General features: G+C 34.4%; 1 protein-coding gene across 1 annotated transcript; it reads right to left on the bottom strand.

The window, feature by feature from the left end:
* Positions 1-2,071: 2,071 nt before the first annotated feature.
* LOC113850008 (glycine oxidase-like) lies at positions 2,072-10,509 on the bottom strand. Its single transcript, XM_027480304.1, has 9 exons — positions 10,059-10,509; positions 9,192-9,341; positions 6,785-6,999; positions 6,175-6,245; positions 5,912-6,074; positions 3,413-3,584; positions 2,789-2,947; positions 2,581-2,669; positions 2,072-2,430 (listed from the first exon to the last, which is right to left on the bottom strand). Exons 1-9 carry the CDS (start codon positions 10,384-10,386, stop codon positions 2,335-2,337), a joined length of 1,443 nt encoding a protein of 480 aa, XP_027336105.1. The 5' UTR covers positions 10,387-10,509; the 3' UTR covers positions 2,072-2,334.
* Positions 10,510-11,732: the final 1,223 nt, after the last annotated feature.

The raw sequence follows: 11,732 nt of genomic DNA, 5'->3' as shown, positions 1-11,732 counted from the left end.
AACATTAAGTATATCTAAATTCATTTCCATCTCATACTAACCATGTAATAATTAAATTGTATTAGCCTAGTTAAACAATATAAAATAGTAAATAATTTTTTTATTAAAAATATGAAAAAAATTATTTTAATGGTTTACTTTATTGGTAAATATATTTTTACAAAAGCATCCATAAAAACTTTCTAAAAAATAAAAGTAGGTTAGGTTCTTGTTTTCTTAAATTCTTAGTTGCTTCATTGTAAGTAAAAAATATTCAAATAAGATTATATGAAATTAGAAAAATAAAAATAATTAGAAATGTCAATAGTAATTATAATAGAGTTTTAAGCTTACTTGTTGAAGACTTGCGTTTGAATGAAAGTTCTTGTACTTGATCTCTGAATTCTATGAAAAGAGGTAGGTTAAATCTTTTTTTGTAAGTCACACTTCTAAAGCACAACTCTCAATAGAGCAAATTGTGGAGCAATTCATATGATTATATAATTGTTAATGATTATAGAAAAGACCTAACCAAATATATAAAGTGTTAACCCTAATTTTCTCCTCTTATGGGCTTTTGAGTTAAGGCCTCCCTCATATAAATAGCATAATAATAATAATAATAATATGCGGGTCTGGGCCGGGGTAGATACTTAGGTACCCATACCCACACCCATCCCCATTGAAATTTGTAGATATTTTCCCATACCTATACCCATACCCATACCTGTTTAGCGAGTAAATACTCCACCCATTGAGAATAAATTTTACGGGTACCTATCGGGTACTTTACCCATTGTCATCCCTAATTATTAGCAACAAAATTTTGTGAATTATGATGTCCACCTCAAACCATGTAGCGCTCTTCACTAGTCACATTAACACCCAAGCCCATGAAGATTCAAGTAAGAGAAGATTTAAGTTACAACATTCTCGAAAAAAGAGAGGCTAAAACACACGCATAGAGATTCTCCCATCATGGAAGGACTTTCGATTCATTGTAGGTGAGTTTTTCCACCCTTGATGAATTTTTTTATTTTTTTTTATGATTGTTTTCCCTTTTCATCTATTTTTTTCATTACCTATCTCCTCCAATCTTCACCTCCTCTTGTCCTTCTCACCGTTTATTCAGTTTTTTCTTTCTCCACCCTTCTCACTTTGAAACAAAGAAGACAACTTTACTCAGGATGCAGCTTAGAGATTACTCATGGTGGACTTCAAAGATTGTTTGATTATTTATTCCTACTTTTTGTTTAAATGTCTTAGAACAAGCATGCTATAATTTGTAGTGTTTTTATATTGTAGCATTACAAAAACATTTTATTACGACCATTATAAGTATCTTGTGATTTCCCATTAACTTCAATCTAATCATCATTGACCAAAACAAAACGTAAGTATAATATCGACATTCCCAATAGGCATTTGTTAATCTACATAGTGCACCATAAAATTCACAGTATTAGCAACACCATTTACACCTATAAAATATTTTTTTGACTTAAAAACATTATCACTGACAATGTATTAGGGTTTATGGAAACTACTTAACATTTAAATCCCAGTCCCATGAAGGTTCAATTAAGAAAAGGTTTAAGCTCCAACACTCTTAATTTTAGACCTCTCTTGCAAACTCTACACACGTTCTCTCAAAGGTTAAAAAAATAAAATTATTTATCTACTATTGTGCCTTGTAACTTCGTTAACCTTTTTTTTCTTTACACCATCATAGAGTGAAAAAGAAGAGATAGTAAAGGAAAAAGAAAAAAGAAAAAAAAGAAAAGGTTTATTTTGTCTAACTAATTGAAGCTTCCTCTAAAACAAACAAGTAGATCATATTTAGTTTGTTTGAAGTTTTAAAGGTCTTTCATATTTTTATTTTGTATGAATTTTGAGTGAGCATGCTTTTAATGGTTGTTTTGATGTATTGTTGTATCACTTTTTTTAAAAAAAATTATGATTATCTATCTCGTGTAAATTTCAATTTCAATTCTTGATGTACGTATGTTGGATATTTCAAAACTCTAATCTCGCCATTATTAAATAAAATGGAAAAGCTAAATTGGACAGTGTATTCGAGGAAGACGTGATGAAGCATAAATGTTTTTACGTAGCAAAAATTAGTTTCAATGGGTGTCATTTGTAGTACCTGTTCTTGCTCTCCCACTTAACCGCCGCTACTAACATAATAATAATAATAATAATAATTCATAAAATAAAATTATTAACCCATACAATGCGTGGATCTAAATCTGGTTGGCAGAAATCCAGCATCCGCTGATGTATCGGAATTCCAAGTGGCCTTGTGCCTTCATACTAGGCCACTGCTTAAAATTCTCATGAGCTGTGCAAATTTTAATCAAGAACTTGATGCACAGCAAAAGGTGCGCTGTCAACTTTTACTGGGTATCCCAACACCATATCAACGACCATTTCTGCAGTCCCCAAAGCCTGGAAATTTCTACAGAATTAGAAGACTTCTCTAAATGTTCATTCAAATTTCAAAGTGCGTGGTCACTGCCATTTGTGTAAATAGGCAAAGAAAAAACATTTTATTTAAAGCTCTTCTCTATAGAAATTAGGAGTCCCTTGAGAACTCACCATAGAAAGCCCGCTCCCTTCATGTCCCGCTGCAAGGTACACATTTGACAAGCCAGGGACAGGCCCAATCACTGGCTTCCCATCAGGCACTGACAGAGTAAACATTATGCATGTCAAATACAACTTCTTGTGCGCACAGCTTATGGAAATGTAAATAAAATATAAATAGTTCAACTACATGAGACTGCAAATAGATATTGTGACTCACTATAAGGTCGTAATCCTATTCTGACTTTTCTACTTGCACTTAGATCTGAAAGGGGAAGTGTTTTCAATTTGGGAAAGAATTCTCCAACGTGCTTCCAAATGTAACTGACAACAGACTCGTCCAAATCGGTGTTGAACCCAACAAATTCACGGCTACTCCCTTCATAGTGGATAAGATTTTTTGTTTTTTTAACATAATAACAAGCAAAAACATGCTAAAAAATCTAAAACAATATTTCAGAAGCATTTGCATCAACAGAAAAAATTGATCTACTCTATGATAACAAGAAAGCTATTTATGAAGGAAATGAAAATAGTTATGTTCAGCCAAAAGATAATACATCAATCCACATGCATATCTGAACAATTTAAAACGTGAATGCATTGTTACCCAAATAACAAAATATACAAATATAACACAGTAAGTACTATCTTGTATATGCAAAGGAAACCCTGAGCATCTAATAAACAGGCAAAAGAAAACAATGAATACTGTTGCCACACACACGTTTGATAGGAACAATACTCTTAAAAGTAACACATACAATCATCCCATATGTAGATTAGCAATATAAGCTTTCTCATTGCTGATATTATTTACATGGGCCAAGGAAAAGAAGCTTACCAATAAGAAGATTCCCTGCTGCATCTACATTTGCTACCATTGAAACAGACAAGTTACGTTCATGATCGGATGATTTTAAACCAGAAATTGTTGGATGGTTGAGATAACCTGCCTCCATCAAGCCATGGTTCAATTGAAGTAAATTGAAATTCTGAAGCACAAGTAGGTGACCCTTCACACCAAACAGAAGAACGTATAAAAGGAATATTGGAGTCAAGCAAACAACAAATTACTTAATCAGCTTAAATCAATCTCTGCATTTTAAAGAAATTTACGCAAGATATGACTTTGTTACACTGAGCATATATGGTCAGAAATAACAAAATAGCTCTGTTGTTCCTCCGCAAACAGGATGATCCCATATCAGGAACCAAGCTAGAAAGGAGAATTCCCAAAAAAGAGTCAACGGAGAGAACATTGCATCCAAGCATGACCAAATCACACTCAAACTCACTGGCCTCTGAAGAAAACACTATAATCATACAAAATCATGCCCAAAGGCATCCCAGTCCGATGCAAAACAAACTATCCAGAGGTGGAAAGGGATACCCAACAGAGTTGTTACCAAGAAGAAAGATTCAACAGTTTATTCCAATGAATTTTGGACCACCACATGTCTGAACTCAGCAGAGAAAGACATGCTGGAGAAGCACCTAAATCAATTCTGAGTAAAACTTCTCTGTAGAGGTGTGTTTATCTTTGAGTTGTATTATAATTACAGTAGCTACCATTTTCAAATGTAGATGATCACAATCTTCCGCAATTCATATTTATACAATGAATTCAATATTAGAAATAGTTCTGAACCAAACTATGCTCAATTTAAAATTAGTTTGGTTTTATAGGGACTTGTGTATATGACCCCATATTATGCCATTTTAAACTAGTTCTAGAAATTCCCAGACATCCCCCTTAATGTGTCTACTTATGTTAAAATGGTATTCTGAATGACTTGATGTGTTTTGTCTTCATGCTTGAGAATGAACAAGTGGGAATGAGGTGCTGTATGTGCCAGTGACTGAGATTTTCCTGATAAGAGCCCCCAAGAATCTGGGGGAGAAAGAGACCAGGGAATGTACCTCCTCGTCACATATCTGATGGAACTACTTATGAATATAAAATCAGAATTGTGGGTCCCTTTGTCACTTGGGTTCTCAAATGTGTAGTGACAAAATACCTGCTGGTATGATTATTGGTAGTGTAATGCCCAAAAATGGTCTGCCGTAGGTTTCTCTGTTTCTTAAGGATATATGACTCAACAAATTTAGGATGTAAAAATAATATAAATTGCCTATAATAGCCATGCTTTACTGTTATAGACATAATTTAAATTAATAATCGATATTACACTGGGAGATATCATTTTCTTATCATTTACACAGGTCTATATGTATTATTGCTTGATAAATATTTCACAATGAATTCAAATCACAACCTAAGTGAAGTTCTGCCCCTGAATCTACTTCAAACTACTTTGTTAACTGCTAGTTTTCTGCAAGTGTTCTTGAATCTGTAGTCCTTGTTCCAATAATCTTTGTTTGCTTGATCATCAAGCAGTTGCATACACACCTGTCATGCTTGCCTAAGTGCCTCAACTGAGGTCTGGCTGGTATACTGAGTTATTATGAATTCATGAGCAAATATGCCGGGCACACAATAATTTATATCATTTTTCTATCCTATGTTTGGTTGGTTTGATATCAAAACCAAAAAAGAGAATTACCTACCACACTTATTTTACAATTTTGCATAAAGCATCACAAAAGGAGGCACCTTTTACACAGGAAGCACCATGAGAACATGGGCCTTGCCTTTACGTAGCAACACATCAATATATAGTAACCTACATATACTCCTATGGCATGTGAATCACCTGGTCATATAGTTAATTTTCCAGACATGCACATATCATGGAGCTTCAATCCACATTTTCCACATGGTTCTCCCTTTCTCCATCCTTAATAGACACCCCCCCCCCCCCCAAACACATTTCTTAACCAGATATTATAGCCTTTAAGGGATCATAGAAACAAGAAAACATAGAAATTGGCATTGTAATCAACAAAAGATGTTCAAAGAACTGATTACAAATGTCAACTTAGAGAAACTGAACCAAATTTAATTTAAAACTTATAAGGACTGAAATGGAAACAGCATACCAAAATATCAGGGACTAAATTGAAACCTAAGACAAAGAATTGGGTTTTGAAATGAAAGGAAATATTGGACAATCATGCAAAAACAATGTCACATTCCTTTACAGTTTCAAGAAAGATCATTATTAGTTAAGAGAGGAACGCAGAACATTTCCCTATCTTATTGCCTTCCCGCATTACCACCCATAAACCAAAGAGTATTGCTAAGAAAATTCCACAAACTGTCACAACTTCATACACAGTAAAATTTACCAGAGTGCATGGTAAATGACAGTATTCAGAAAAAACAGTGAAAGGATTTACAAGATGTCAGTTCAACACTTCAACCTGTGCATAGACACACCTTTCTGGGTCTTACTGGAACGTGTAATTTCATCTCCCAATTTTGAAACAACTCCTGCATCAAAGAACCTGTCCAACAACCAGCTGCCACTATAACTGCCTTCTTGCTGTATAATGTATTCTTGGAAGTCTGAACAGCTCTGACATCCCCTTTGCTATCTGACCTGATCACAAAATGAAAGAAAGCATAATAAAAAAGATTTGCTTCTTTGACATTGCTTTCAGTGCCACAGTTAGTGCAACAGAAAGAAAAACAAATTAAACCTGATGAAACAATTCACTGGGTCATTATAAAACTCTGCATATCTCCCTTGCGAAGCAAAATTCCTATTAACCTACTCATCAACAATAAATTAGCAACTATAAGTCTTAAGGTATATAACAGCACTGTGGCAAGTCTATAGTTGAAAGAAACTGTAAATTTGGGTAATTATTTACAACTTGCAAGTGTTGGGCTTTAAAGGGGTTACCTGAGAAAAAAGTGAGAATAGAAGAAATGAGAATGTTAAGACAAATCTATGACTACACAAGAAAATATAAAATAAGACAAGAAATGAGTATATATGAGTAGAAATCAGAGATAGGTATTGAGGAGATGTCAAAAGCTACTGAAGGCACCAGTGAGGATGGTTGATTGTAGTCTTTAGTTCTGTGAAAAAGAATATAGGGAGACTAAAAAGAACCTTAGAGGAAAAAATCAAAAGGGATCTCATGATAAATAATATTTATGAAAATTGATTTTTAACTAAATTCAGTTGTGTCATGTGATCGAAGTAACTGACCTCACCTAATAGAAGAGGCTTTGTTGTTGTTGTTGTGTTTACAAATTGCAAGTAAAAGATGTATAAAGAAAAATGAACCCAGAATACACAACCTTTTCAATATATGCAACAGTGCAATGAGCATCTAATTGGCAGTCATCTGGTAGAATTGCAGCTGCAGTGTTTTCGTCCACCAAAAGATCAGGTTCCTCTTTAAACAAATCACTGCTACACAGGTACTTTGCTTTTAACCCTGCCTTGCTGAGTTGTTTCACCCTCCCTTTTAGCACGTCTGACTCTGCATGAGTTCTACCAATCAATAGGCTTCCTGTAGATCAAAAGACGTGTGATATCAGAGGTCTGATCCCTGGGAAAAGGAGGCCTAAGACTGTCATGGTTATAAATATCAATTCCTGAATTCATTTATCGGAATTTTGGTGCCATGCAAGCATGCTATCAAACAAACCAAAGTCATCTAAACACATCGATAGGATGAAATTCCTATCTGAGAGAAATATGAGTTTATTGAACTGAAATCAAATGCAAGAGAATTTTCCAAGCCCAGCCTAAGTTAAATTTGAATACCCCTCTATCCTCCAACCCCCCCCCCCCTTACATCCTCTCTCTTTTAATTAACTCTTCACACCTCTTGCCCCACCAGCTCACCCTTTTCCGCCTTTGCCCTTGGCCTACGAAAATAGGCCTTTCCCCATCTGTCCTTATTTGGTTGGGCCTTAGTAGTGTTTGGCCCATCAATACCACCCCCGTTTTCTTCAGCCTTGTCCTCAAGGCAAAAATCGGGAAATTGACCATGTATTCTACTCTTTGCTTCTCATGTTGCCTCTTCATCAGGTTTGGACTTCCGCAGGATCAACCATTCATTCAGCTTGGTGCCATTCTAAGTGGTCTTGCGAGTAGCCAAAAAAACTGATATAGGTTCAATGTCTCTCATATCCTCAACTTCCAGGCCCTTTGGCAGCTCAGATTCTGTTGAATACCCCTCCTGCAGCTATCCTAAGCTGAGAAACGTGGAATACAGGATGTATTAGAGACGTTTCAGGCAGCAACAATTTGTCAGCAACTTCTCCAACTCGCCAGCAGCTTGGAAAGGTTGACCAACACTCCCAATTTTTTGCCATACGCACTGTAGAAATTAATTTGTAACGATTCAGCAGTTCCAGCAATAAAATCTCTAATCACATGTCCTCCTTAAGGCCTCCTAAGAATAATATCATATACTGATCGTCAAGCATGGGTAGAATTTGAGCTGTCAAGATTTCAAACTCCTCTTCGTATTCATCAACTGTTTGGTCCTGAGACAACAATTTCAATTGAGAAAAGGATTTCCAAAACAATGCTCACCATAACGATCGAATAGAGCAATCTTCAGGTTCTCCCAAGATAATTGAGGATTCAATTCCCCCAACACATTGAACCAATGCTATGTCAATCCCTTCATACAAATCTGCACCATTGAACACAAGCTCAAGTGGTGTTCCTTGAAATGCCAAATAGGCTTCCAGTCTAGAAGCCCAACCAACAGGATTGATCCCCTGGAATGCAAGTAGTTCAATCCGTTTGGCCATGAGATGACACTCATCAAGATAAGGTATCATGTCCGATGAATTTCCCAATGACGGTAGAATGCTTTCTTGTCACTAGAATCCCTTTCGGATTTCAGTTCGTTGCTGCAAGGGAAAGAGTAATTTCCCCAACATTGATAAGCTAGGAAGGAACACAGTTTAGCTAAGTGTTCGTCCAGATGTACCATGTGTTCCTTTAGCATCATCTCGTGAGACTGCAGCAATGTTTACTGATTTTTGAGAGTCAACTCGACAACGACCATCTGAGCATCCAAGGTGTCGATCCTCTACGTCATCATTTTTGTTTGCATGCACAAAAGATTTGGCGTTGGTGTTAAGCTCTCAATAAAAGCACGAATTGATAGGATGAAATTCCTATAAGAGAGAAATATGAGTTTATTGAACTGAAATTCAAATGAAATTACAGAAAGATAAGAGCAATGTTCCCAGCAATGGGGAGAATTCTCCCTGCCGAGCTTAAGCTTAAGGAAAAATGAACATCCCTCTGTCCTCCAACCCCACTCACTATTTCCTACATACTCTCTCTTCAAACTAATTCTTCATACTTCTTGCCCAACCGGCTCACCCTTTCCCGTCTTTGATTTCGTAGGCCTTTCCCATCTGCCCTAATTTGGTTTGGCCTTAGTAGGGTTTGGCCCATCACACTTCCCGCAAAACTAAACATATTTGTGTTTTTTTGTTTGTAGTCATCTAACTAATGTGATAAAGCAATTGCATATACAATGGAAATTTATAATTGCGACACAACCAAAAACTTCTTTTTGCTCACCTATAGTGCAGCATCTGCACTGATAGCTCACCATTAAAAGATGCAAATTTCATATGCAGGTTCAAATTCTGTGAGACACATTATGACACCCTTTCAAATTGCAGAACAAACAAAGAGGAAATTTGTAGAAAGATATAGCAATTATACCAGATTTTTTCCAACCCAACTCAACCATAGGATTCAAGCCTTGCTCTTCTAGGCTTTGGGCCAGCATCTTCCAAAGTTGATGGCTCCTCCATGAAAGATCCCATGTAGCACTCCCAGGTGTTTTGTTTGCCATCCACAGATATCCCTGCCCTAGAACCATCTCAAATCTCAAAAACAAAGGGGAAGAGATCCTACAGTTAATCAAAATACAACATAAAACTATATAATATACATATTTTTTTTTTTTATCTCTGCAACAATATAAAAGAGAAAAAAAAAAATAGAAATCACACACCTTACCTAGATCCCAAAAACATAAAAATTAACAATCATAATACACTAACTAAAGAGAGATTAATGCGAATAACTTAAAGCACCTTCCTTATAATAAACAAAAGTCAACAATACTAATCCCAAAAGAATAATTATATTTAGTACGAAAACTTTTACATGAAAAGCGACGAAGGCAGTTATAATCAACAGTGCAGCGGAAATTACCTATATCTTTCTTCACTGTGATTAGTTATCCGGCAAGTTGGTTGGTTGGTTGGTTGGTTTTAATTTCGTTAAAAATTCGTAACATTGTATTCGTACTAAATAGCAATTGTGATCCCAAAATTAGTAAATCTGGCATATTTGATCAAACAGGATGTGTGCGCTTGGTGGAGAGCAAGTGTGTGTTAAAGAATATGCTTGGAAGAGATGAGAAAAATGACCAGTTCTTTTGTAAAAGAAGAAAATATTCCAAAACACATTCCCGAAGGTAAAACACAGCAGTGGCACATTCAAGAATTTAACTTACGATAACTGGGCGTATATATAAGGAGGGAGAGAGAAATGGGAAAATGGGGTAATAGTGAAAGATACCTGCGCCAGTGGCACCAGAACAAGGGACAGCCTTATCGACTATGGCGACTGAAAGGTCGGAAGCCATAAGGAAGTGGCGAGCGATGGTTAAGCCAATGATGCCAGCCCCCACTATGACTATGTCAAACGCTTCACACGAGGAAGAAGAAGAAACAGAAGTGGACCCGGTTTTATGTTTGAAGTAAAGTAAAGAGGGAAACGAGGTGGAATGTGAGGAAAGAGCAGAAGGGTGAATGAAAGAGAGGGTGGTGTTGTGTCTGTGAAGGGTTGGATTTGGGTTCAGGAAAAGTGAGGACTGCGAAGCCATCATGGTCATGGTCATGGTCATGGTGTCGGTGTGTTTCTTCCTATACACCCAAGTTATGCCACTGCCTACTCCCGTTGGTGCTCCTCAGTCGAGCTTGGTTTTGGTTTGGCCTTCTGTTTCCCTTCACCAAAGCTATACTTCCTTCCAAATTACTGAAAAAAACAAAATAAGAGAAACTCGATTAGAACACGTATTCGTTAACTTTACATCCCTTTTTAAATTTAATTAAATATTTCTTATGTGATTTTTTAATATACTCTCATCATAAAAGTTCTCTTCAATAAATTTAAAATTATATTCATTCATTGAATAATAGTGTTGGTTTACAAAATTTTACTCTATTACAAAAGTAGTGAGCAACTTAATTATTTATTGACAACACAAGTTAGTGGTGGATTAATAACAACTTACATACTATAAAGTGACATGCAATTTTTTATTCTCCACATAGAGGACTACAGGTTTGGTGACGCTAAAATATTTAACAGGTATACTACTCAAAGGAAGAAATTCGAAGAATTTTGGCCGCTAAACTAAAAAGTAAACAGAAACTTTAAATGATGGTAAGTTATAATTAAGAGTAATATTGATAAAAAGAGAATAAATGTGTCTTAAATTTTGTAAACGATTTAAAAAATGAATATAATTAATGACTAAAGAAAAAGATGGAAGCAATAATTAATATATTAACACTTCATGTATCAGGTAAAAATGTTTTATAAGAATTATTTATATTTATTAACAATAAAGACTAATGTGATTTTTTAATAAATTAAAGATAATTAAAAAAAATTAGAAAGAAAATACTATTGCTAACCTTTTTATTATTTAATTAGTTATTTTATCAACTTTAAATTATTTTTGATTAATATTGATTAATTCTTTTAATATGCTTATTAATAATAAAGACTAAAAGTATGTTTGTTTACATTTTTAAAAAGAGTTTTTTCTTTTTAAAAATTAAAAATACATGTAATTTTAGTTTTTAAAAAGAAAAAAAATTAAAAATGCAAACAAACATAATTTAGTAAGATTGATTTTTTTAATAAATCAAATAAAAAAATATTTTTTATTAAATTAAAAGTAAAACTAGTAAAAAATATTATTACTAACCTTCCATTATTAATTTTAATCATTTATAAATTAATACTGATTAATTATTTAAATATGTTTATTATAATAAAGACTAATGTGATTAATTTTTTAAAGTCTAAAATATTTTTATTAAATTAAAAGTAAATTAGTAAAAAAAAAAAAGTATTGTTAACCTTTCATTAGTTGATTATTTATTTTATCAATTTTAATCATTTATAGATTACTATTGATTCATTATTTAAATATGTTTATTAATAAGAAAGAACGACTAA

This window comes from Abrus precatorius, unplaced genomic scaffold, assembly GCF_003935025.1.
Source record: "Abrus precatorius isolate BTA unplaced genomic scaffold, Abrus_2018 Scaffold9, whole genome shotgun sequence".
Lineage (NCBI taxonomy): Eukaryota > Viridiplantae > Streptophyta > Magnoliopsida > Fabales > Fabaceae > Abrus > Abrus precatorius.
This window is presented reverse-complemented; position numbering and strand designations above follow the sequence as displayed.

What these genes read in the sequence shown, in the direction of transcription:
- LOC113850008 (XM_027480304.1), bottom strand. Translation starts at nt 10,386, where the DNA reads ATGACCATGACCATGACCATGATGGCTTCGCAGTCCTCACTTTTCCTG. An exon ending in CCAGTGAATTGTTTCATCAG is followed by an intron (nt 6,075 to 6,174) that starts GTTTAATTTGTT and finishes TTTTGTGATCAG; the next exon opens with GTCAGATAGCAAAGGGGATG. An exon ending in AATAGGATTACGACCTTATA is followed by an intron (nt 2,670 to 2,788) that starts GTGAGTCACAAT and finishes TTACTCTGTCAG; the next exon opens with TGCCTGATGGGAAGCCAGTG.